The 25,404-nt window shown below is 62.1% G+C and overlaps 1 protein-coding gene across 1 annotated transcript; it reads left to right on the top strand.

Annotated features, from left to right (window-relative positions):
* Nucleotides 1–4,318: 4,318 nt before the first annotated feature.
* GRK2 (G protein-coupled receptor kinase 2) lies at nt 4,319–23,456 on the top strand. The gene is made up of 21 exons (XM_068555257.1): nt 4,319–4,511; nt 14,562–14,638; nt 16,551–16,624; nt 16,756–16,857; nt 16,945–17,019; nt 17,145–17,206; nt 17,993–18,044; nt 18,292–18,383; nt 18,695–18,794; nt 18,880–18,958; nt 19,047–19,177; nt 19,386–19,480; nt 19,553–19,660; nt 19,867–19,933; nt 20,249–20,349; nt 20,949–21,015; nt 21,098–21,193; nt 21,430–21,592; nt 21,754–21,890; nt 21,980–22,093; nt 22,177–23,456. Exons 1-21 carry the CDS (start codon nt 4,399–4,401, stop codon nt 22,339–22,341), a joined length of 2,070 nt encoding a protein of 689 aa, XP_068411358.1. The 5' UTR covers nt 4,319–4,398; the 3' UTR covers nt 22,342–23,456.
* The last annotated feature ends 1,948 nt before the right edge of the window (nt 23,457–25,404 follow it).

Raw genomic sequence — 25,404 nt, forward strand, 5'->3', positions numbered from 1 at the left:
GGAATTCTAAAGTCAACACCCAGAGGTGGAAATGAACTTGGCTTGTTGTAGTGACAGAAGGAAGACCAGAGAGACTGGAGAATAAAGGGCACAGGGAAAGGCAAGTGGACTGAGTTAGACAGATGGGCAGGGGCCAGACTGCAGGTCTCACAGGCCACAGAGAGGGGTGGGTTTTCTCCTAAGTGCAGGGGTGGTCACTGGAGACGGGGTTAGATTTAGGCCTGTAAAAATTCTGGCTAGAGACTTCCCTGGTGGTCCAGTGGTTAAGACTCCACACTCCCACTTCAGGGGGCCCGGGTTCGATCCCTGGTCAGGGAACTAGTTCCCGCATGTTGCAGCTAAAGATCTCCGCGTGCCACAGCTAAGACCCGCCGCAGCTAAGACCCATCGCAGCCAAAATAAATAAAATAAATAAATAAATAAATAAACAAATAAATAGGGACTTCCCTGGTGGCGCAGTGGTTAAGAATCCACCTGCCAGTGCAGGAGACATGGGTTCGAGCCCTGGTCCGGGAAAATCCCACATGCCACAGCGCAACTACTGAGCCGGTGCTCTAGAGCCTGCGAGCCACAACTACTGAGCCCGCGCTCCTAGAGCCCGTGCTCTGCAACAAGAGAAGCCACCATAATGAGAAGCCCGTGCACCACAACGAAGAGTAGCCCCCGCTCACCACAACTAGAGAAAGCCCGCGCGGCAACGAAGACCAGTGCAGCCAAAAATAAATAAATAAGTAAATTTATTTATTTAATAATAAATAAATAAATAAACAAAAAAACTCTGGCTAGAGGAGAGGCAGGGAGGAGGCTGGTGCAGGCATCAGCGCCAGGCAGCGCCAGGTGATGGGACTCAGATCGGGTTTAGCAGGGCACAGTGGAAGGATTTGGGGTGACACACCAGGTAGTCGACAGGACAGGCTGGGTGACAGCATGTGTATGTGGGGGCGGGGGGGCGCGGCAGAGGCAAGTGAGGGAAGAGAGGAATGGAGGATGACTCCTGGGTTTTTTCGGAGGACGAAGGAGCCACTACTGAGATGGGGAGGCGGGAGAGGAGCAGGTGGGACCGGGCTGGGTGCGGAGCCAGAGCTCAGTGTGGGACGCGTTAAATTTGCAACACCTATTAGTCATCTGGGCGAGATGCTAGGTAATGATGTATCTGCAGTCCTGCCAGCTAGGCAGAGCTGGGGTTCCACTCCTCATTCACTCCCAGCATTCCAGCCAGAGGCTGGCACGGTCTAGGCACCAAAGTTGGTTGAGAACGACTGAAGCCAGCCTGAAAAGGCAAGTTGACAATCGACCTTCCCTCAACCACCAGAGGGCAGCACTACCCAAAAAAAGCCTCCCTAGGCCCGCGCTGGGACCAACCTCTCCCCAGCACAGGGCTTCCAAGAGCTGCTTTCCAGGGTCCCAGGAATGAGTGAGGGGTGCCTTGGAGACTCTCTCTCTCTCCCCCCGCCCCCCCCCCCGTCTCTCTGTCTCTCTCCCTCCCTCCCTCTCTCTCTCCCTCCCTCAACCCCAGCTTCAGGCCTGCCTGGGTTGCCGGTTGGGCAGTGGCTGGGAAGGGCCTTCTGGGCTTTCAGGTGGTGTCGGGGAGGTAGGGCCACCTCCGGGAGCAGGATGGCTGGCTTTTCAGAATTCATGGGGACTCTGGTCTGATGAGTTCTTTGGACAGGATGTTTTAAATAGGAGTGGTTCCAGAAACCCCAGGTGGCCGTAGTTAGAGTGCCGAAGAGTTAGGGAGAGGTGGGAGGAGAGGAAGTTAGAGGCCTTCTGGCGCATCCTTCTGTGCCTCTGGCCGTCTTCTGCCCCAAACTCCATGTGCCACCTTGGGCTGTGGAGCTCATTCACTCAGTCACTCATTCATTCATCAAACACTGACTATACCTTTCTGTGCCAAGTCCCATGGTGGGCACTGGGGGCAAGAGGTGAACTGGGAGCTTCAGTTACAGTGGGAGGAGGTAGGAACCCTTTTTCTATACGTTAGCATTTCTAACATCAGGACGCGTTTTCCAATGGATGCAAACATTCAATACAGCTTCACACACACACATCCCACCCCTCTGTCAAAAACTTGAAATGATGCATCTTGCAGTTGATGATGTTTTCAAATCAAGGAAGTAGACAGTAAGTGCAGAACTGGAGATGAACAGAATTGGAGGCAGGGGATTGGGGAAGGCTACCTGGAGGAGGTGGGTCTTAATGGATGAGCAAGAGTTAGCCAGGGAAGAGAGCACACAGAGTGCTTCCAGACACAGGGCAGAAGAACAAAGGCACAGAGGTAAAAACTGATGGGTAGGCAGGTGGGGGGACCCCAGGCATAGGGGATGGTGGCAACACAGGCCTGAGAGGGGAGCAGGACCCAGTCATCCAAGACCTTGACTTCCAGGTTAAGGAACTTGCTCACCTGATCTGCTTTGGGCAGAGTGGGCCCCCTCTGATTTCCCACTCTCAGCAGCCCCAGAAGGCCGGGAGCACTGCTTCTCAGTGCTAAGCAGGCAGCAACCCTATCAGATCTAGATTTGGGAGAGGCATTTCTGGTCAGGGCCTGCATCAAGGCAGCAGCTGTGGGGATCCTCAGAAGCAGACAGGTTTAAGAAGATTCTTATCTGGAGGCCAGATAAGAGGCTGTGGTGACAGATTAGGGAAGGGGGAGTTGGAGAGCCAAGGATGATGCCTGGGGTTCCGGCTTGAGTATCTGGGTGGATGGTGGTGTCGCCCACTGACGAGGAGACCTCACCATCCTGATGTGCTCTGGTTCCAGGCTCTGCCGAGGCTGATCTCAGAAGGTAGCCTGAGAAGTGCAAAGGGCGGGGGCGGGGCGTGGGGATCCTATGCTTTGCAAAAGGGTTCTGATTACTGGCCCACCAACTGGCATGAGGCTTTGGCTCCATGTGTCCAGGACTGGGAGGGGATCTTGTCACCTTGGAAAGCAGAGAGAGGCTCTCGAGGGCGTGTTGAGTAAGGGGTGCCGATTTGAGATACATGGATCCCCCCCACTGTGGGCTCTCAGCAGAGTATGTTTCCCTTGCCAGGCAGTACAGTGACCCGGGTGCCCTCCCAGGCTGAGAGAGGTTTGAGCCCACTTTGTGGAATCATGACGATTCTTGTCCGGGGCGGGGAGTGGTGTTGGTGCAGGGTCCTTGGTCCTGAGTGGGAGTCCTGGGGGCCTGGATTGGGTCTGGAGCAGGAGGAATGGGGATTGGGACTGGGGTAAGCCTGGAGTCTGACTGCAGTTGTCAGGTCCCGGGTCCATGGCGGCCTGTTAAGGGTTCTAGGTCCAGTCTGGGTCCTGGTTGATGTCCTGGTCCTGGGTCCGCGTCCAGAGTTTTTGGTGTTGGGTCTAGAACCCTGGTCTGGGATTGATGGTCCAAGCCCAGGTCTGGGTCCTGCCCCTAAGTCCAGGGTTTAGAGTCATGGTAGTGGTCTGAGTCTGGGGGTGGAATCAAGGTTGGGGTCAGTAACCAAGATGGGATCAAGGTGGTGGTCTGTGGTTGGGATCAGTGTTTGAAGTCATGGTCCAAAATCTGGATCTGGGGTCCTGTTGCGGGTCGGGGGTCAGTGTCAGGATCTGGGTTTGAAGGGGATTGGGCCCAGGGTGGTGGTGATCTGAGGTCATGGTCAGAGTCTGAGGTTGTGGTCCAAGGTCTAGGTCTGGGGTCCTGTTTAGAGTCTGGGGTCAGGAATGTTATCCGGGTCTGGAGTCAGGTTTCTGACTCTGTCCAAGGTCAGGGGTCAGGGGTTAGAGCTAGAGTCTGAGACCCAAGTCCCTGGGATCACGTTCTGCAATGGCAGTCTGGGGTCACAGCCATGGTCTGTCGTGCAGTCTGGGATCCGAGTTGTGATCTGAGTTGTGGTCAAGGTCTGGGTCTAGGGTCTTCTGTCCAGGGTCCCTGTCGTGTTCTAAGTCTGGGGTCAGAGTCATGGCTGGGGGTCAGGGTCAGAGAGCCGAGGACCTGGTTGGGGGCTGAGGCGGGGTCTGGGTGCCTCGGGGGTCAGGCTCGGTCCAGCCCGCGCGGCCTCCAGGGGGCGCCGCCGCCCGCCCGCCCGGCCCCTCGCGGGCTCGCTGGCGCTGTGCGCGGCAGGCGGGGTCGGAGGCGGCGGCGGCGGCGGCGGCGGCGGCGGCGGCGGCTCCGGGGCGCGGGCGGCGGCGGCGGCGGCGGCGGCGGCGGCGGCGGCGGCGGCGGCCCGACTGCAGTCCCGGCGGGAGCCGAGCGAGCCGGGGCCGGGTCTGAGCCGGCGCCATGGGGCGGCGCCGCCTGTGAGCCGCGGCGAGCGGAGCCGCGGGCGCCCAGCGGGGCCAGGCAGGCGGCGGCGCCCGAGGCCGACGGAGCGGCCGGGCCGGGCCGAGCGCGCCGAGCGGAGCGGAGCCGAGCGGCGGGAGAGGCCGCCGCCGCCGCCAAGATGGCGGACCTGGAGGCGGTGCTGGCCGATGTGAGCTACCTGATGGCCATGGAGAAGAGCAAGGCCACGCCGGCCGCGCGCGCCAGCAAGAAGATCCTGCTGCCCGAGCCCAGGTGAGGCGGGCGCCGGCCCCTCGGCCCCGCTCCCCGAGCCCCGACCCCGCAGCCCCAGACCACCCGGGCACTGGCCCCGAGAACCCCTCTGCCCCGCCAGCTCTCCGCGTCCCGCAGCCCTGACCGGACCCCTGCGCCCCAGGCCCTGTGCACCTGAACCCGGAGCGCCCCAACGCCGGGGCTTTCCAGTTGCACTGGCTCCCCGACCCGCTCAGTGCCCCTGCCCTACTCTGCCGCCTTTCCCTTCACACACTCCGCCTGGCCCCCTTCTCCGTCAGCCCGTCGCTCTTGCCTTCTTCCCCAGGGCCCTTGTGCTCCCCTTCCTCCTCCTCCGGGTGTCCCCGGGTCCCGTGGAGTCCCCTCCTCTGCCTGCCCATCTACCTGGCCTGACTATATCGCCCATCCTTTCGCTGCCCCTACTCTCAGCATCCCCGCCTTGGGGTTCCACCACCCCCGCCCCTGGCTCCCCTCGGGTGGACACTTCTGTGAGGTTTGGGGCAGACAAGTCTTCCCAGATCTTCCCCATTCTTCTGGCGGGTCACTGGCCTGGGGTGGGGATTGAGAGTGCTTTGGGGGCCGGGGTAGCGTGGGGAGCAGGGTATGGTGTGCGCCACATCCCTCCGTCCCTCTCCCCTCGAAGCCCTCCTCTGCTGAGGCCCGCCTGTGGTGCCCCGTGGGTGCTGTTTGCCAGGGGACGTCCCAGTACCCCTGCAGCAGCTGGACCACAGCTGCCACCTCTCTGTGAGGTAACTGCTATCATTGCACCTGATATCCAAGTTTCAGCTGTTCAGGATTTGGGCACAGGAGTGGACTGGATACGGACAATAGCTGAGGCTGTCCAGCGTTTTACGGCTTCTAGAGTATTTTCCCATTGCCTGAGCCTCACAGCAGCCCATGGGCGGGTAGGTCAGGTGTGGTTTTGTCCCCGTGGAACAGGTGGGGAAGCTGAAGGCCCGGAGGTGAGTGGCCTGCCCAGTGTCACCGGCATCCAGGGTGGTGGCTGGCCACCAGATCTGGGCTTCCGGCTTCTGGTTCCACACTGTGTCCACCACTGTGGTCTGAGCCAGGGGGCCCTGGCCATTCTGCATCTACAGGAGCCATGTGCCCACCACGATCTCTCATGCTGAGTAGTGAGGCCAGCCCCAGAAGCTCCTCCATCCCTGCCTGAGAGTTGCCATGCTGGTTCCCTGCCAGCCCAGGAGCCTGGGCCCGTCCTAGCTCTCTTGGTCTAATCATGTGACTTTGGGCAAGTCCCTTCCCATTTCTGGGCCTCGGTTTTCTCATCTGTGAAATGTGGATGGTGTGAAATGAGGACCGTGACTCTGTGGCACCCTGAGTGTTTGAAGCGGGACCCAAGGCTGCGGCGGTGGGGAGGGGGTGCGGTGCCCACGTCTCTGGTGCCCTCCTCTGTGACCTGTTCTCTGGGTTTCAGATTGACTGAACACCAGGCCTGGGAGAGGAAAATTGGCCTGTGTTTTGAAAAGGCCGTTAGGGCCCTTTTTTTCTAAGAGATTTGCAATCAGATTTCTCAAAACGGGAACCAGACTGACTGTCAGCTGCGGGCTGTCCAGGGAGCGGCGACAGTTAGAACAAAAATGAGTTCAGAAATGACAAAGCCACGAGGGAGGAAATGGGGGAGTCACCCTCTGGGGCTCACAGCGGCTCTCCTTGGTGGCTGTGGCCTCGAGACCCTCTGGCAGTTTGGACTTCTGCAAAGTATGAGGCGGGGCCTTTTCTGGAACTCTCTGCGTTTGGGTAATCTCGCCCCAGAATGCATTGCTCCTGATGGGGCCCCGCCTTGGGTTGGCGCTGCAGGTGTTAGAACCGTGAGCAACAAGATGTTCCTCTTTTCCTGTCCCCTTTACATCCGTGATATTGATGGTGGTGATAGGAATAATGGTGGAACTTATAATTATTTATTTTTGACCTTTGTCATCTCAGTCGATCCAAAAACCGACCTGTGAGGTTGGCAGGGCCATGCCTTGCATGTAGTAGTTGCTCAAGAAACATCAGGACTGTGTATAGTGTCTGAAACCAGGTGAGCTGTGAGTTTTAGGGGAACACAGCAGGAGACCAGGAGCCAGGTGTCATGGGTTCTCAGGTAGGGTCACCGTCTGGCGGCGCCGCATTGGGCAGATTGCCCACACCTGTGAGATGGACCAGAGGCCCTAGCAGTGACTGTTAGTGAGCTAAGGCCGGGGAGGGGCCTAGGAATCCAGGCCTCCCACCTCGGAGGATATGCCACCCTTTGCTTGATGCTTCGCCCACCCCCTGGGTCAGATGTCTCCTGCCCTGAAGATCATTATGACTGTATCTTAACGTCTGCCTGGCACTTCCCGGTTTGCAAAGTGCTTTTTACTCCATTTTATCCTTTTCACGACTGTGGGAAACAGGCATGGCAGGTGGTATTTTCCCACTTAATAGTTGAAGCAACTGAGGCTGGGAGAGGGGAAGAGACTTGGTCACGGAGGCGAGGTGGCACTTGAACTTGGGGTCTCTGGACTCCCGAGTGCTCTGTCCCTGCTATACATCATTTCTTCCACACACCCCTCTGTACCTCTGCTCTCAGCCCGGTCCTTGATTTGTGGAATGTGCCAGCTGGCACCCCTGGCCCGGAAGCACAAGGGCAGCCCCCGGCACCATCAAGGCCCAGCCCCTCGCCGTCGGCTGGGACAGAGCTGGGCTGCTCTGGTAAAGCTAGTGCACGGAGGAGACGGCTCCACGCCTGGGGTCACGTCTTCCCCTCACCCGCGAGGTCAGGGCCAGGGACGAAGGCCGCGGTTTGTCTATGACAAGGTGCCATTTGGAGTCGTTCCCACCTTGGGGTGGTCCCTCTTGGCAGCCTCCCTGCGGCTGGTGCCCAGGTTGTGGCTTGGCCGGGAGCTGGGGCTGGCATCACAGCTCTGACTTCTGAGCGCTGCGGAACAGGAGCTGTTGGGCACAGTGCCACTCTGAGTTGGCACGGGGGCCTTCCCTTCTGTCACCCTATAGAACCCGAGGAAACAGACCCATTTCTCGCGCTTCTCATGGAGAGAGGCAGCTGTGCAGCTGGAATCAGGAGACCGGCTTCTAATCCCACCGCAGTCCCAGCTCACATGGGCCCCAGCACGTCCCTTATGCTGGCCCAGCCTGCCTCCGTTTCCACCTCGGTAAAATGAGGGGCTGCCCTTCACCGGTGAGCTCTCCGCTCCTTCGGCCCTCGGGGTCTGTGGTCTGGGCCTCTCCCTGAAGGAGCCGCTGTCTCGCTTTCCCAGCAGCGGCAGCAGTCCTGCAATTAGCGTCATTTGCTTCATGTGACCACGGAGGCCTCGTGTAATTAATCTCTGGGCTCCTGGCGGAGGAGACCGGCCTGGGCGGTCCCAGGAGATGTCCCTGCCCTCCCTGGTGACAGTGGCAGCCCCAGCGGCAGATGTCAGAGCCGGGTGCCTCTTGCAGCCTCCCATTCTCTCGGCTCTTCCTTTCCTGGTCCCTCCCCCACCGTGGATTTCCTCCTTCCTGCCCTTTTCTGGCTTCCCCATCTCCCAGACCCGCAGCTCTTCCTCCGCTGCTTCTTCGTTCCTGTTAACTCTTTGCTCCCAGGACTTCCTTCCTGCCCTTGATTTGTGGAGAGGGAAGAGGTGCAAGGAGTGGTTTTCTCCCTTCCTTCTCCTTCCAGTTCTGCATCACCAGGAGAAACCCTGCTGTTTTCAGCCTTTATCCCTTACCCAGAACTTTCCACTCCAGTAGCAGCGTTCTCCGCCCCCGCCTCCCCCCACAAAACAAGATCCTCTTTTGGGCAGTCATTCCCTCTGGGCCTTTGAAGCCCCCGCGTTCCCCAGGAATGGGTCTCCGGGACATCTTTTCCCATCTGTTCTCCTTTCCAGATCATGGGGTTTCACATTTTTGCCATTAAGTTGCTCGCCCGCCTGCCGTTCCCTCCGTAAAAGGATTTGAAGGGCGCGTGAGCATGACAGGTTGGAATCCGTGTCGGGGAATCTGGGCTCTGTCAACCCAGGAAAAATGTGTCCTATTAATGCACGATTAATTCCTAGTAGTAAACTCCCGGTGACATCAGGTGTAGGCAGGCTCTGCAGCGGTGTTTCCTGCCTGCCCCGGGCACCCAGGGAGGCTCTGCAGGGGGGCCGAGCGCTTGGGAGCCGGTGGGGTCAGGCTGCGTGCACACGGCTGGTGCTTCCAGGATACTACGCTCCCGCCTCAGAACAGACAGCAGAAGCCACGAGCACGTGAGCGTCTTTGAGGAACGCACAGCCTCCAGCACACCTGCCCTTTGTTCCTGTGGCCCCGAGGGGCCGGTGTCCTCTGCTGGACACATAAGACAGAGTCACACTCGAGTTCTCACTAATCTGTTTCAAACAGGAGGTACTAAAAATGAGGCGTTTGGCTGCAGCCTTTTCTGAAACAATAACCTGCCCTCTCTGCGTCGCTGCTAACAGGGAGGGTGGCGCCTCCGCGGGCCAAAGAGCGGGGTTTCAGAAGTGGGTTTTCAGGTGTGAACGTGTTAGCGGCTCTGTTCTCTGAGCAGGGAGTTCTCTGACTCTGGAGGCCGTTCTGGGTTTGGGGTCGGGGATAGCCCCCTTTCTGGGAGCTGCAGGGCACGGAGCCCTGGAAGTTGTTCTGGGTTTGTTCTGAGGTGATGGCAGCAGTGAACTGTGGGGGGTAGAAGGCGTGATGTGTGACAAGGCCGCCGGAGTGCCTTTTCCCGCACATCCTGCAAGCTGTCACTTTGTGGCCACCGTGCCCTGGGGAACCTGGGTCGCTGCGGACATTCGTGGTGGGCTCATGTGTGTGGTGCGCCGTGCTGTCATTTTCTCTTCCCTGGCCCGGGACTTGCTCCAGAGTTGGCCGTTTGGGTTGGTCTTTCCCATTTGGTGTGTGGCCCTGTGTTCGAGCTCAGAGGATGTTGTCAGCCCCAAGGAGAGTCATTGAGAAATATTAATAAGAAGCCCCAGGGGACTTCCTTGTGCTGCTGCCACCTCGGTGCCAGGTTTCCTGGAAATGCCACGGAGGAGCGCCCCCGCCGCGGCTGCAGCCTCTGATCTGCTGGCTTAACCGTCGTCGTCTCCCAGAGCGTGACGGTTCCCGGCGTGGCTGCACCAGACCCGCCAGGCCCAGAGTCCCCGGGCCAGCTTGCACCGTCCTGAGGTTTCGTGGCTCTGGCATTCCTGTCACACGGGAGCACAGGGACCATGGCCCTTGGCCAGCCAGGTGCCGGCCAAGGCTGCCCCCAGCCTGATGGGCTCCCGCAGCCACTGGCAGTGGGTGGAGGGCAAGGCAGGCAGGGCACGAGTCCGGGGTCCCCTGGGACTCTGCACCCAGCTCTCCGGCAGAGGCTGGGGTAGGCCCTTGCCTGGTGGGAGGCCCTTTCTCGGGGAGGGCTGGACATTTTCTGGCCACTAACTTGGTTGGGACTCAGGGTGAGCTACTCAGCTTCTTCTGGCCGCGATTTCCTCACCATCAAGATGAGTGTTTGCTTCTGACCCTGCGGTCCCGCCCGGTCCATACAAGCTGCGGTCTGTGACCCTGAGTGGGTGTCATCTGTGAGGCCCGTGTGCCACAGAGTGAAGGACTTAGCTTTCCCTTTGAACCATGTGGTGCCGGAAGGTGCCGGAAGTCCTCCCCCTCAGCCCTTACCCCCTCCCTGCCGTCCCATCACCCCAGCCCGCGCTCTAGGCTGGGAGGGCGGAAGTGCTCTCTCCCCTGGTGTCAGGCTGGGCCTGCTCCTCGGAGCAGCTGGAGCCAGAGTGAGCAGCCCTGGCTGTTGGGCAACGGGGCCGGGCAGCTCCTGCCAGGGGGCCCTTGCTCCTTTGGCAGGGCAGGTATCGGGCTCTGCCCACTGGGGCCCCCAGGCTGTGCGGCACGAGTGCGTGAGGCTGGTCTGTGAGCAGAGTGGAGTGGCGGCCGCTCAGGCTCGGGGGTGCTCGTGGGCCCAGGCGCGGGGCGGGCTCGCCAGTCAGAGCCCCACCCTCTGAGGACGCGGCAGGTGTGGGGCTGAGACCCGAGCAAGACTGGGGAGCTTCTGATCACGTTCCAGAAGGAGGCGCATGCTGGGGGTTCCGGCAGGAGGGCTCCCTTCAGGAGAGGGAGGGAGCTGATGGCCCTCGCAGCAGGGCTGCGTTCTCCTCTTGCTGTGTCCTCTCCGCCTTTTTCAGTGGCCAGCTCAGTGTTGGCCATTCAGCATTTGTTGACATCCTCATTTTACAAGTGGGGAAACTGGACATTTAAAGTCTGTGACTTGGCCTGGCCTCAGGGAGGGAGGTGGGGAGGGCCATTTGGAGCCCAGGCCTGGGTACCCGTCCGACTGCAGCAACAAAGGCCACTGAGGCCGTTCCCCGGAGGGGCTGGGTCCTTCGGGGGCCGGGGGTGGGGCTGGGGCGGGGAGGGTGCAGATACTGGGCTCTCCGGACAACCTGGAGTCCATCTGGGGACCACGTGCTCCTGGATATCAGAGTCGTTGACCTGGGCGGGGACAGGAATGCTGCTCTGGGCCCGCCGCCACTCAGACTCCGCCAGCATCAGGGAGAGGGGGGCGGGAGATGAAGGTGACCCAGCCCAGGAGGCCGCCACCGCCTCCTGTGCCAGCCTGTATTTGCCACCCTGGCGGGAACATCCCCCATAACACACTCCTCTAACCTGCCAGCTCCCTGGGCCCCAGCCCCGTGGGAATGGACAGGAAACCCTAACGTTGCGGCCTTGGGGGCCTCTCCTTCAAGGACTCCGCTGAGTCTGACCTCATGTTGGTTGGGGGGGGAGGTGTTTATTTTATTTAGAAAACATTTTTTTCTTTTTAAGGAAGAAAGTGGAAGTGCTGCGGGCTGGGAAGAATGCTGTGGCCATCCACCCCGTGCAGCCTTCCGAGGGAGGCAGGGTCTGGCCGCTGAGCAGCGCGGAGCCCGGGCCTTTCCTCCGCACCCTGGGCCGAGCGGTGGCAGAGCCCCCAGGAGGGGAGGAGGCCTGCGCCAGCTGCGGAGCCTGGAGAGGAGACACCGGCTCTGCTCTCTCGTCGTGGGCAGGCCCTCTGCGAGCGCGTCTCCCGGCCTTTGCACGTCCAGCCCCCGAGCCCCGCGGCGGGAAGTGGCGGCACTGCTCTGGGCTGGGCATTCCCATCGCGCCGCCTTGGCTGAGCTGGCGCCAGTCTTGCTGGTTCAGGGGCAGGGGGCTTCCCAGTGACTCTTGCAGGGGCCACGCCCAGCTGCCCCATGGGGTCATCTGACAGACCGGAGTCACCCTGCCTGTCACCTGCGTCTACCTGTCTGGGCGTTCCCTCTGACCATCCAGCTCCATGGAAGATCGACATTTTGTGATATTTCTTCCCTCTTTATTGCTTTGTCCACCTCCCAGGAGAAATCTGGCCCTCGCAGGGTCCCCGGGCTCCACACCCCTACCTCCCGGCTGCCTGGTCTCCTGACCCTGCTGAGCCTTCGCTACCTTGGACTGGGCCCACCCTGCTGTGCTCGACCCGGCACACCCCCCGGCCTGTTTCCCTATCCGAACGGGAGGCCCCAAGCTGTCCCTCGCAGAGCTGGGAGCCCTGAGAGGTCGGCACAGACTGCGCCCCACAGGCTCCCTGGGCTCCCTGTCTCCAGTCGGCAGGCCCCAGGGCGGGGGCTGTGTCTTGCTCAGTGTCACAGATTTTTTAGCTTCTGATGTGTGTGAAGTGCATGAGGGACTTGGGGTCTGGTCTCCTCTCCTGAGTCCCTGGGAGTCCCACGGGGCCAGGGAGATGTGTCCTTGGCGGTGGCTGGTGGACGTGAGCAGGTGTGTGGCCCCCAGGAGGGGAGGGTGTGCCAGCGTGGCTGAGGGCCACGTCGCGGCCTTGGGGTCCCTGCGGTTGTGGAGGGCGTCCTCACTTTCCGGGAGGGAACCGGCTCTGCCGTGGCAGTGCAGGGCCACTGGGCCGCTGGCCCTCAGCTGGCGCTCTTCTCTTGTCGGCTGGAGTCACAGGATGGGGACACAGTAGGGCTGTCCAGGTCATCGGCACCCTTCTTCCTGTGGAGACAGTTTTCGGAGGAGGTCACGGCATCTCCGAGCGTCTGGGGGGAGGGGTCACAGCTCCAGGACTGCTCACACCGGCTGTGCCTGCTTCCATGTTGTCTTGCGTGGCCCGAATGGGGACAAGGGCCCGGGAGGGCCAGGGTCTGGGCCTCCACCCAGACCACCTAAGAAGGAAAGTGCTGAGCAGGACAGGGCAGGAGTCGCCCCGCCTGCGAGCCCAGGCCAGGGGTCGGGCGGCGTCTGCTGGCTGCACTGGCCCTGCCTGGAGCCTTCTCTCCTCAGGCCCCCTCTCTGATGGGGCCCAGGGCCTCAAGACCCCCAGCTGGCCTCGTCAGCTCTTCTTCTGTCCTTCCATCCACCCATCCAACAGGCGAGCCTGCTCCTACCCCACCTTGTTTCTTCCCCTCGTTCCCGGCCCAGTGTCATCAGCCACCTGGGCTTCCTCCTGTGCGTGCCCCCAGCAGAGTCTGTCCGCCCCCCCGCCGCCCTGGACCGAGCTTCCCAGGTGTTGTCCGCTGAGCCTCCTCCCTGCCCCGTGGCTCATCCCTGGCTGGGTCTTCCCTGCCTGCCCCCATGCCCACCCACCTGCCCTGGGCTTTGTCACCTGGTGACATACTGTTTGCATTTGAGGAACCCAGTGAGGTTCTGCCTTCTCCACACGGCCTCTGCCAATGACCCGGAACATTCTTTCCTGCCTGAGTCTCCTCCAGATGACGGGGCCCCACTCAGGCTTTGTCTCATGCTGTCTAATGTCACAGAACCACCGGTGCAGGACTGGGAGGGCCTGCCTGGGGGGGCAGGGTTGCACGGCACCTTCCAGTAGGTGATGGGCGGCAGGACCCTGTGCTGGGCTCCAACAGGGGTGCGGGGATACAGAGAGGTGGGCACACAGAGTCCTCTTCATCCGTGGCCTGCTGGCAGCCCCACGTATCCTGAGGTCTGTGGGCATCGCACGGGCTCAGGTGTGACTGCCCAGCACGGCCCTCAGCATGGGCAGCTGAGAGCACTGAGGAGCCCAGGCTAGTGAGGTCCAAATGGGACCACAGCCGGTTGGCAGGGCGGGACTGCAGGTGGCCCAGGAAAGGAGAGGAAGGGACAGCAAGAGGTGACTGAGGCGTGAAGCGTGGCCAGGTGTGGCTTTCCCAGACAGCGCTCGGCGGTGGGGGGAGGTAGCCAGGGGCGGGGAGTGTGGGCTTGGGCTTCCGTGGTCACAACAGCGGCCTCTGCTCCGCTGCCCTCCCAGGCGACCCAGGGGCAGGGGTTTTTACTTCGGGTATCAGGGACACGGGAACTGAGGCTTGGCTTTTTTTTTCAATGTTGGGATATAATTCACATAACATAAAATTCATTATGTTAAAGTGTACAATTCAGTGGATTTTAGTACATTTACTGTGTTGTGCAACCTTCACCACTACCTGATTCCAGAACATTTCCATCACCTTATAAAGAAACCCTGTGCCCATTAGAAGTTATTCCCCTTTTCTTCTCCAGCCTGACACTCACTAATCTGCTTTCTGTCTGTAGATTTGCCTGTTCTGGAAGGGTGGTATAAATGGAATCATATAATATGTGGCCTTTTGTGACTTTCTGTTCACTTAGCAGAATACTCTTAGGTTTATCTATACCGTGACACACACGTACACCAGCACTTCACTCCATTTCCTGGCCAAGTAGTATCCCATTGTCAGGATGGGCCACATTTTCGTGACCCATCATTAGCTGATGGGTGAGTCCTGGCTTTTGAGGTTTGGCCAAGTTCCTAAAGCCAGACGAGGCAGCGCTGGGACCAGGCTTCTGAGCACCCACCTGCTGGTCACCCTAGCTTTGGGGGACAGAGCCTTGGTAGGCAGGCACAGGACTGCTCAGGTCCCTCTGGTGTGGCCACGGTCAGGTCCAACAGGGGTGGCTGCCTTCTTGGAGGGAGCGATGACACCCACCAGCAGTGCCCTCCACTCTGGATTCTGGGAGAGGAAGCAGCGACCTTCCAGGGAAGCAGGGCCAGCAGGCCTGCCAGGAGCCTTGGGGGCTCCAGGTCACCGCGGCCCCTGTGTCTTTCAGCATCCGCAGCGTCATGCAGAAGTACCTGGAGGACCGGGGCGAGGTGACCTTCGAGAAGATCTTCTCCCAGAAGCTGGGTGAGTACGGTGGGGACTCTGCCGGCCCTGGGGCTTCTGCCACTTGTCCAGCTGCCCAGGCCGGGGGATGGGGGCAGGAGGACGCCGGGGCCACCTTCCTGCCCCCACCCCAGCCGACTGGGCTGTGCTCCCCTCTCCCAGGAGGTTTGGCCTCCCAGCCACCGGGGCAGGGGGCAGGGCAGCCAGCGAGCCCCCCGGTGGCAGCAGGGTGGCAGCAGGGCGGTGATGTAGTGCCCTCCCAGCCCCTGGCCGTCGGCCCCGGAGCCCCCTGAAGGGGCGGGGCCAGCAGTCTCCCAGGGCCGCCAGGGGAGTTCCTCCTTTGGGGTTTGTTTTTGAGAGTTGCAGCTTCCCCTTGGTGCAGGCACAGCTGCTCGGGGCCGTTGGTAGAACTGACAGGAAGGGGCGGGGCCCTTCCTGTGGCGCCCGCCGGGCTGTGGTCGCCCCCACCCCGCCCCCACGGGCCCTCTTTGTGAGCAGCCTGCTTTGGCCGGCCCCTCCGTTCCTCGTCCTCAGTGCCCGTGTCTTAACAGGCATCGTGGGTCCACCCCACGGACCTGGCACACAGGGAAGGGGGGAAGGGTGAGGCGGGGCTCAGGGAAGCAGGCTCCGTCCGGCCACACACACACAGCTCCGGAGAACGGGATCTCGGCTTTGAAATGGGAGTGGCCCGGCCTGGCAGGATCGGGCGTTGGAGGTCAGGCTTAGCCAGTCAGTGTGTCGGGAAGCACGCAGTGTGGGTCCCCTGCCTGTGCTCTGTGACCTGGCACATTGCTTCATCTCTCTATGAGTCTCACCTGGGAGCTAGGACTCAGGAGCCCCGCTGCCCAAGACTGTTGGAGGGCCGGGTGAGGCGGTGGCAGTGAAAGCCCCTGGCCCACTGGGAAGCCCTGGTCACAAGTTACTAAAGTCACACTATCGAAAGGCCAGTCTGCCCTTACCAGAAGTGCTGGCCGTGAGCTCTGGCAGAGGTGCCCAGGCAGTGGGGACAGTGCCCCCAAGAGGTGTGGAAAGCCACCCAGCTCGAGCCTGGTCACCCATGTTGGGCTGGAGGGAGTAGAGACCACCCTTCCTTCTGCTTTGCCCTCCAGGGCTGCTCTGGGGCCAGGCTTCCGGCCCCCACCCCTGGGGAGGATGAGGCCTAGCCCACGCAAGGCCTCCTGTGAGCCCTTCCTGCAGCCCGTCTCACCTCTTCCCTTGCCCAGAGGCCCATGCCCTTTGAGGCCCCCTGCACCGAGGCCACACTCTCTGGCCTGTCCTTCCCAGGACCTGCCACTGGACAGAAGGGCCCTGAGTTCTACTCATGCTGCCACACACCGCCTGCCTGACAGGTCTCCCTGAGCCTCGGTTTCCCCAGCTGGACCTGCCCTCCCTGTCTGCCTGTTTCTCGTGGCTGCTGTGAGAATCAGCCAGATGTCGGAGGGGGGTGTAAGGCCCAGGGAGAGGGACACCCCCCCCCCGCCCCCCGCCCGGAGGCTGCCTTCCTGCCCCCACGCAGCAGCCCTGGCCTGGGCCGGGTGGATCTCACTGCCCCTGCACAGCCTGACCAGTGGGTGTGTCGCCCTCCTTGAGGAGCTACAGGCCCCAGACTGCAGTGAGAGGGTGGGGGACCTGGGCGCCAGAGTCTACTCCCCACCTCTGCCTCACCAGGGCACCTGTCACTTTCCGGCCACCATCTGAGGAAGCAGATTCTGAGAGGGGTAGAGATGCAGGCGCCCCGACCCCGAATCCAAGAATCTTCGGTTGGCGTCAGCCTCCGAGGCCACCTTGGCCAGCCTCTGCCTGGGGCAGAGATCACCTCTGCCACCTCTTTGGCCAGTTTTGCCCAGGAAGCCCCAAGCCCACCCCACCCTCCAGGATGGGCAGGCCTCTGCAGGGTGTGTGGCTCGGCGTGATGCACAATGTTTGCTTTCAGGGTACCTGCTCTTCCGAGACTTCTGCCTGAAGCACCTGGAGGAGGCCAAGCCCTTGGTGGAGTTCTACGAGGGGGTGAGGCTGGGCTAGCCTGGCCATGCTGTGCGTGGAGAAAGGGGCAGGGCTTGGGCTGCTTTCGCTGAATCTGTAAGACACCCCCGCACCCCGCTGGGCCAAAGCTCACCTGTGGGGATCTTGTCCTCTAGATCAAGAAATACGAGAAGCTGGAGACAGAGGAGGAGCGCCTGGCCTGCAGCCGGGAGATCTTTGACACCTACATCATGAAGGAGCTGCTGGCCTGCTCACACGTGAGTGCCCGGGCCCGCGTGCCGGCGCGGGCGTGGGGACGGGAGGGGCGGACCCGTGGAGAATGAATACACCTCTCTCTTCCCCAGCCCTTCTCGAAAAGTGCCATCGAGCACGTCCAGGGCCATCTGGTGAGGAAGCAGGTGCCTCCGGATCTCTTCCAGGTGTGTGCTGGGCTTTTCCCCGCTGCCGCCCAGCCCAGCCGGAGTCCCCCTTGGGCAGCACACGTCCCGGAGCCTGGTCGGCTCCCGCTCTGGCTCAGCCACCAACCTCCCGCTTCCTCCTTTAGCCATACATCGAAGAGATCTGTCAGAACCTCCGAGGAGATGTGTTCCAGAAATTCATTGAGAGGTGAGAGCGGGGTGTGAGCGGCAGCAGAAAGTGGGGAAGAGGCTCTCTGAGAAGGGGTGTGGATGGCGTGGAGGAGAGAAGCCAGCCTGCTTGAGTCCCCAGCGCGCGGGCCCCTGGGGCTGTCTACACGCCAGCGCGGGCAATCCTAAGAGGTCACCTCTCCGACACTCCCGCCCCATCCTTCTCGGCACCAAGCACCTCCAAGCCTGTCCAGGGAGGGTCGAAAGGGAGCGAGGGACCACCCATGCGTCTTCCCTCCCATGGACTGTCTAGCCCCTCGCTGGGCCCGTTGGGGTTGAGAAGCATCAGGCTGGTGGTAGGGATGGGCACGAGAGGACACACTGCCCACCCCGCTGCCCAATGTGGCCTTCACGGTGCGTGGGAGTTGTAGGGAGATTTCAGCTCCGTGCAAGGAGCAGCTTTCTCAATGTCCCAGCTGCCTCGTCATGGAGTGGGGGCTCCACAGGGAGTGAGTGGTGTGTCACTGGAAGTATGCAAGCAGGGACGGGCTGAGCACTGTTGTGGATGTGGTAGCAGGAAGTCGGGGTCAGACTGGAAGACCTCACCCCTAAGCTTATCTCATCCCAGCAGGAACCTGCAGACAGACAGCAGCGCCAGCATTGGTGGGGCTGGGGGCAGCTCGGGCTGGCAGTCTTCCTGGGCAACCCCAGAAGAGGACACTGAGGCTCGGGAGCCCAGGGAATGGTAGTGGGTGAGGCCGGCTCACCCCAGCGTCATTTCACTCACTTCCTAAGGCTCAACTGAGCCTGGTTTCTTCTCTCGCAGCGATAAATTCACACGATTTTGCCAGTGGAAGAATGTGGAGCTCAACATCCATGTGAGTGGGCTGGGTGGGAGTGGAGAGCCCTCTCCCTGCTGCTCCTCCCCAGGGACCCGGGCCCCAGGGCTGGGCCAGGGCTGGGGAGGCCAGGGGAGTCGACCCTTCAACCCCCAGGGGGTGGCTGTGGGGTTGGTGCAGGAGCCCAGCGGGGACAGCTCAAGGCAGGGAAGCACATGGCGACGGTGGCCCCAGGGCGGGGCCCAGGCAGCCTGCAGTGACCCCGTTGCTGCCGCCGTCCCCGCAGCTGACCATGAACGACTTCAGCGTGCACCGCATCATCGGGCGAGGGGGCTTCGGCGAGGTCTACGGGTGCCGGAAGGCCGACACGGGCAAGATGTGAGCACTTGGTGGCATGCCTGAGGGAGAGGAGGGCCACGGGGGGTGCCCTGAAGGCAGGTGGCAGGGCCCTGAATGGGCAGGTGTCCGCAGAGGGCCACACACGGTTCTTGCTCTGGTACCCGCCATGGCCCCTGGAGCCCCGGCCCGCCAGCGCTTCTGCCCTCTCTCTGTCTCTGTGTGTCACACGCTTGTCGTGGTGTCTAGTCTTCCCCACAAGGGCCCTGAGGACTGCCCGCCCCACCTCGCCCCTGGGGCCCTGCACTGCAGGTACCAGCGGACCGCCTGACCAACCAGCCCCTCCCCCGCAGGTATGCCATGAAGTGTCTGGACAAGAAGCGCATCAAGATGAAGCAAGGGGAGACGCTGGCCCTGAACGAGCGCATCATGCTCTCCCTCGTCAGCACCGGGGTGAGCGGGCAGCTGGCCTCCAGCTCAGCCTCTGGCTCCGAACCTGGCACAGCCTCTGCTGACCTCCTCTTCCACCCCTTCCTAGGACTGCCCGTTCATCGTCTGCATGTCGTACGCGTTCCACACGCCAGACAAGCTCAGCTTCATCCTGGATCTCATGAACGGTGGGTGCCCGGCCTGGCCCCAGGTGGATCTCGGGGCTGGGGGCCGGGGTGGGAGCTGAGCACCCCCCTGATCGGCTGCTTCCCTCAGGCGGGGACCTGCACTACCACCTGTCCCAGCACGGGGTCTTCTCCGAGGCCGACATGCGCTTCTACGCGGCCGAGATCATCCTGGGCCTGGAGCACATGCACAACCGCTTTGTCGTCTACCGGGACCTGAAGGTGAGGCGCCCCGCCCTCCTCCCAGCACGGCTGCCCCCGTTCCCAAGACAGGCCCGGCCCGGCTCCTCGCCTCCGCGCCCCCGACCCAGGGCCCTGTCCCTGGACACCCATACCCTCTAGAGCAAAGACAGCGCCCCAGCTGGCGTCTTGCCTGGCCGGGCCCTGTCCTGAGCTGCTCGGGGGACGGCTCACTGGGCTTCCTCCACAGCCAGCCAACATCCTGCTGGACGAGCATGGCCACGTGCGCATCTCAGACCTGGGCCTGGCCTGCGACTTTTCCAAGAAGAAGCCCCACGCCAGCGTGTGAGTGCCCCAGCCCCCTCTCCCTTCCCGCACCCTCCACCGGACCCACTCACGGCCTCCTCGCTCCCACAGGGGCACCCACGGGTACATGGCCCCCGAGGTTCTGCAGAAGGGCGTGGCCTACGACAGCAGCGCCGACTGGTTCTCGCTGGGCTGCATGCTCTTCAAGCTGCTGCGAGGGTGAGTGGGCCATCCCAGGGCGGGTGGGACAGGACAGAGACAGGCTCTTCCCCAGGCCAGGAAGGAGGCGGGGGGGTAGGGGGCCCACTGCTGCCCGGGCGTTAGGGGTGGCACCATCCCTGGCTTTGGCAAGGATCGTTCATGCTGCCTGCCTCAGTTTCCCCATTCCCGTCCTCTGACCTTGGACTTCGGCCTTTCTTGCCCAGGCATAGCCCTTTCCGGCAGCACAAGACCAAAGACAAGCATGAGATCGACAGAATGACGTTGACCATGGTGCGTGGAGGGTCCCAGCCCGGGGAGGCTGGGCGGAGTCCATGGGTGGCCACAGTGAGGCTGGGGTCTCCTGCGGGCATCAGGGTCTCACCGGCCAGCAGCCATCTCCAGCTGCTTAACCCCACTCTGGCCTCCTTCCCTGTAGGCTCTCCTCTCTCTGTCGTCAGAGCAGACATGCCTGCTAGGGGCCAATTAGGAAGCTCTCCCTCTGCTGGGGGCCTGGACCCTCCCGCCCCTGCCCCAAGCAGCCTCAGGAGCCCCAGAGCTGGGATGGGGCCCGGGCCTCTGCCAACGTCCCCCACCTCCTCCCTGCAGGCTGTGGAGCTGCCCGACTCCTTCTCCCCCGAGCTCCGCTCCTTGCTGGAGGGGCTGCTACAGAGGGACGTCAACAGGAGGCTAGGCTGCCTGGGCCGAGGGTGAGTGCCTGAGACCAGGGCCGTTGTCCCAGGCCTTCCCTCCCTGCTGGGCCCTGGGTGGTGTCCACGCTGTTGTGTCCAGGCCTCTGCAGTGGGCTGCTGGGCCAGCCTGCCCGAGCCTCTGCCTGTGCCCCTAAGAAGACAAGGCCTGTGTCCTATCACTGGAGCCTCCTCCATGGTCCCAGCCTCCTTTGAAGAGTTCACAAGCTGAGGCGTGGCCAGCCCTGCCCAGTGTTCTCAGGGGGAGGGCTGCCTGCCGTGCAGCTGCTGGAGGTGGGTGTGGACCAGCTTCCCGAGGGGCCTTGTAACACAAATGATGAGGACAGCAGCTTTTTATGTTTATTAAACATTTACTAAGCGCTGGGCACGATGTTGCAAGATTCACAATGTTAAAACTCACGCCAGCCCTACGATGTGGGAACTGCTGTTCTCCCCATTTTAGAGATGGGGAAGCCGGCTGAGGTTTAAGGAACTTGCCCAAGGTCGCAGAGCCAGAGAGTGGCTGAACCAGGAGTTAACCTGGGCCACCTGCCCCACAGCCCAGGCTTCGCCCCCCGGCCTGGGTGGTGCCGAGCCCCGATGACCCGCTCTCCCTGCAGGGCCCAGGAAGTGAAGGAGAGCCCCTTCTTCCGTTCCCTGGACTGGCAGATGGTCTTCCTGCAGAAGGTAACAGCCTGGAGGCCGGGGCCGGGTGGGGCCCTCTGTAGCCCCCGCCCCGTGCTGATGGTCAGCCCCTGTTCTGCTGCAGTACCCTCCCCCGCTAATGCCCCCACGAGGGGAGGTGAATGCGGCAGATGCCTTCGACATTGGCTCCTTTGATGAGGAGGACACAAAAGGAATCAAGGTACTGGGCCTTGCCTGGCCTCTCAGCCCTGAGCTCTGAGCCCAGCCCGCTGGCATCCTCCTCCCTCCTCTGCCCCGTGAGACCCAACGCCAGCCCCGTCTGCCTGTTGGGCCTCAGGCTTCTCCTCCCCAAACATCCTTGGGGGCGGCGGTGGGACCAGACCCCCCTGCCCTGGGGCCCTGCGGCCAGGTAGGCCTGTGGCTGATGGATGTCTCTTCCCTGTCCCTGCGGTGAAGTTACTGGACAGCGACCAGGAGCTCTACCGCAACTTCCCCCTCACCATCTCGGAGCGGTGGCAGCAGGAGGTGGCAGAGACTGTCTTCGACACCATCAACGTTGAGACGGACCGGCTGGAGGCCCGCAAGAAAACCAAAAACAAGCAGCTGGGCCACGAGGAAGGTGAGGGTCGGCGGCTGCCGTGGGCGCCCAGTGCCTGCTTTAAAGATCGGAAACAGGCTCAGGTTTCAGCCAAGGTCACAGCCAGAGAGCAGCCGACCCAGGATTCAAACCCGGGCGGAGCGGGCCCGGCTGAGTCCCCCTCTCTTACTCTCTTGCATCAGACTACGCCCTGGGCAAGGACTGCATCATGCACGGCTACATGTCCAAGATGGGCAACCCCTTCCTGACCCAGTGGCAGCGGCGGTACTTCTACCTGTTCCCCAACCGGCTCGAGTGGCGGGGCGAGGGCGAGGCCCCGGTAAGGAGCGGGCCGGGGCCGGGAGCCCCTGGGGTTGGCGGCTGGCGGGGCCTGTCCCGCGCCCTCACCGCCCGCTCCCCGCCCTGCAGCAGAGCCTGCTGACCATGGAGGAGATCCAGTCGGTGGAGGAGACACAGATCAAGGAGCGAAAGTGCCTCCTTCTCAAGATCCGCGGCGGCAAGCAGTTCGTCCTGCAGTGCGACGTGAGTGGGGGCCCGGGCGGTGGGCGGGGGCGGGGACAGAGCGGCCTTCGGGGCTCCCCTGACAGACCTCGGGGTGTGTGCAGAGCGACCCCGAGCTGGTGCAGTGGAAGAAGGAGCTGCGTGACGCCTACCGCGAGGCCCAGCAGCTGGTGCAGCGGGTGCCCAAGATGAAGAACAAGCCGCGCTCGCCCGTCGTGGAGCTGAGCAAGGTGCCGCTGGTGCAGCGCGGCAGCGCCAACGGCCTCTGACCTGCTGCCGCCACCCGCCCGGCCGCCCTCCTGCCCGCCCGCCTTTTATAAACCTCTAATTTATTTTGTTGAATTTTTATTATTTGTTTTCCCGCCAAGCGGAAAAGGTTTTATTTTGTAATTATTGTGATTTCCTGTGGCCCCAGCCTGGCCCAGCCCCCAGGGAGGGGCCCGCTTGCCTTGGCTCCCGCTGCCGCCCACCCAGCCACCCTCGGCCCCGCCCCCAGGGGCCACCCACCCCCGGTGTCCTCCCGTGCAGGGAGAGCAGCCGCCCCCAGCGGCCCTCCTGCCCCTTCCCCAGGGATGGTGCCACGTGGAGTTGGGCCACCTCCAGCTCTGTGCCCACAGCCCAGCTGGGTGGCCCGGCGTTCCCCAGCCCAGGGGAGGCCACAGGGCAGGGATGCTACTTGAATTTTCCCACCGCGGCCCCTCCTGTCACAGGGACACAGCCCTGCACTGACGTGCCCTCCAGCTAGTCGGTAGACAAGGGAGCCCGTTGTCTCCCTGACCCCAGGGCCTCCCACGTGACTTAGGCTCCTGCACCCTTTCTTGGGAAGAGTCCCCCGTTCCCACCTTCCCTGGACACCACGGGGCTTGGCCAGGAGGTGGCGTTGGCAGCGGCTGCCGCTGCCCTCACCGAAGCCCCCTCTTCTTCCCACCCCAAGCGCCCAGGCTCAGGGACCACAGAAAGGCACCTGTGGATTGTGCCACACTGGCCTCGCCTGGCCCCGAGCCCCCTTTCCCTGGGCTGGGCAGGGCCTCTTCTGCCCAGGACCACAGGGGGCCGGCCTGGGCTGGCCGGGCAGCACAGTGAGAGGGGGCCGGGTGGGGCAGCCCTCCCCACGCCAGGCCGCTCCGTGCGCGCCCCCGGCCGTCCAGCCCCCGAGCCCCGTGTCCCGTCAGTGCCACTGCCCACAGGGCGCCACCTCGCCCGCAGCATGCCCCCTCATGCCAGTCGCTGCCGTGTGTGGTGTCGCGCCCTCTCCCCTGGGGCTGGGTCAGCGGGCCCTCCCCTCCCATCTACTCACCCCCCGGGGCGTTTCTTTGCCGATTTTTGAATGTGATTTTAAAGAGTGAAAAATGATATACGCGTTTTTATAAAAAATGGTGCCTGACTCCTTGGCTGTGTCAGACTCTTTTGTGCCCGATGGTCATTTTCAGTCTCCACGGGGCTGGGGCCTGAGGAGAGAAGGTCTTGGTGGTGCCAGATCCCCTCCACCTCCACGGCAGGCATCCACAGCCAGCCCAGGCCCAAGCACCCCGGGGTGGGGAGGGGCTCCCACTCCACCCCTCCCACCCTGCGGGAGCAGAGGGGGTCTTCCGCCCACTGCCAGGGAAGCAGGAGGAGGTGCCTGCCGTTTGGTGCTTGGTGTCATGTTTGGACTGACCGAGCCCACCTGGCCCTCCAGGACCCATGCTGAGGACACCCCTGTGGACAGATGAGCACCTCTGCCCTTGGGGCCACACCGCAGGCTCTGGCCTTAGTCTTCTCTGGCTTTGGTTTCACCTCTGGCCTTGCTGTGCAGCCTCCAGTAGAGGTCCCTGAAGCCTGAGGGATAGCCCAGCACCAGGCCTCATGTACCCAGAGGCTCTGTTCAACTTTCTTTTCCCCAAGTCCCTGCCATCCGGGCCCCCATGGGTGATGTCGCTGCTGCCCGCTCCATGCAGGACTCTGCTGGCAAGGACTCGGCTCCACGGAGTCTCTGAGGAAATGGCTTTTGAGCTGGGCCTCCAGCATTGGGGTGGAGGAGGTGGGGATGCATTTCCGATGCAGGGAAGGGCCCGGCAGTCAGGAGTGGCTCAGGTTGGCAGGAGCACTATGGGAAGGAGCCAGGCCTGGAAGGCCCTGAATGCCAGGCTGAACCCACCCCAGAGCCCAGGTGCACTTAGTGACTGCACGACGAAGATGGGAATGGAGATGGAGTCTGAACCTGGATAGGCTCTGGGGAGTCCTTGAAGGCTCTGGACAGGGGCTGGGTGATGAGAGCTGGCTGTAGAACAAGTTGCTTGTTACCACGTGCAGGATGTGTGGAAGGAGGTGAAGGACAGGAGGCAGGGAGACTGGTGCAGGCACTGATTCTGTCCAGGGAAGAGATGTCATAATGATGGTGGTGGTAAAGGAAGAGATGCAAAGGGGTCAGATGGGAAGAACGTGGCCCGGTGGGAATGGGCGGGACCTGGGGACGAGACAGAGGTGGGAGTCCAGAATGGCACAGCAGGAGGCCCGTGCTATCACTCAGAGTCACGACAGCCAGGGAGCAGAGCTGGCCGGAAGGGAAGAGGGTGAACGTGGCTGCATCTGGTTTGGAACCTGCTGATGGATTGCATGGGACATCGGGCACGGAGGTGTCCCAGAGGGAGCTGAAATGTGGTCCTGGAGGTGGCATCAGGGTGACAGTGGGAACAGACAGGCTTTCAGCTGGGAGAAGACCGACTGGGAGTCGGGGAGGGACAACAGGGGCCCCGGGAAAGGGTTGAGAAGACAGTGGAATTAGGAGTCAAGGGCTGGGTGGGGGGAGTCGTGTCCAAGGCTGCAGAAACCAGGAGAGGCTGGGCCTGAGACAGTCCCTTTAGATTTGGGGTGAAGAGGGCTTGGAGACAGGGTGGCCCCTTTTAAGGAAGGTGGAGGCTAGAGAAGGCTGCAGCAGTGGCAGCCGGCAGGGACTGATTTTAGAGTTCTGGACATTCAGAGGCCTTTAAGCTGTCCTAGACCCAAGGACATTACAGTGACCTGATGACACCACAGCGTAGGGTAGCAGAGTGATCCCAGAGAGCACAGGAGCCACCTGGCCACAGTGAGAGGGCAGGGTGAAAACGGCAACTAGGGCCTCCCAGCCCAGAGACGCAGCTCAAACACCTACATCAAACTATCTGGTCATTTTTTAAATAGGGAGACTGAAACTAGAAGGTCAGCCTTGGCTGCCTCACCAAGTCCAGGACCAAAACCCAGGCTAAGGCCAGGGTAAGGACACCAGAGCTCAGCCAGCGGAGCCCTGCGCCCTGGTTCCGGTGTGGGTGGAGGGGCTGGCCCTGATTTCGAAACTCTCCTTCCTCTCCTGACAC

Source organism: Eschrichtius robustus, chromosome 11 (assembly GCF_028021215.1).
Source record: "Eschrichtius robustus isolate mEscRob2 chromosome 11, mEscRob2.pri, whole genome shotgun sequence".
NCBI classification, from domain to species: domain Eukaryota; kingdom Metazoa; phylum Chordata; class Mammalia; order Artiodactyla; family Eschrichtiidae; genus Eschrichtius; species Eschrichtius robustus.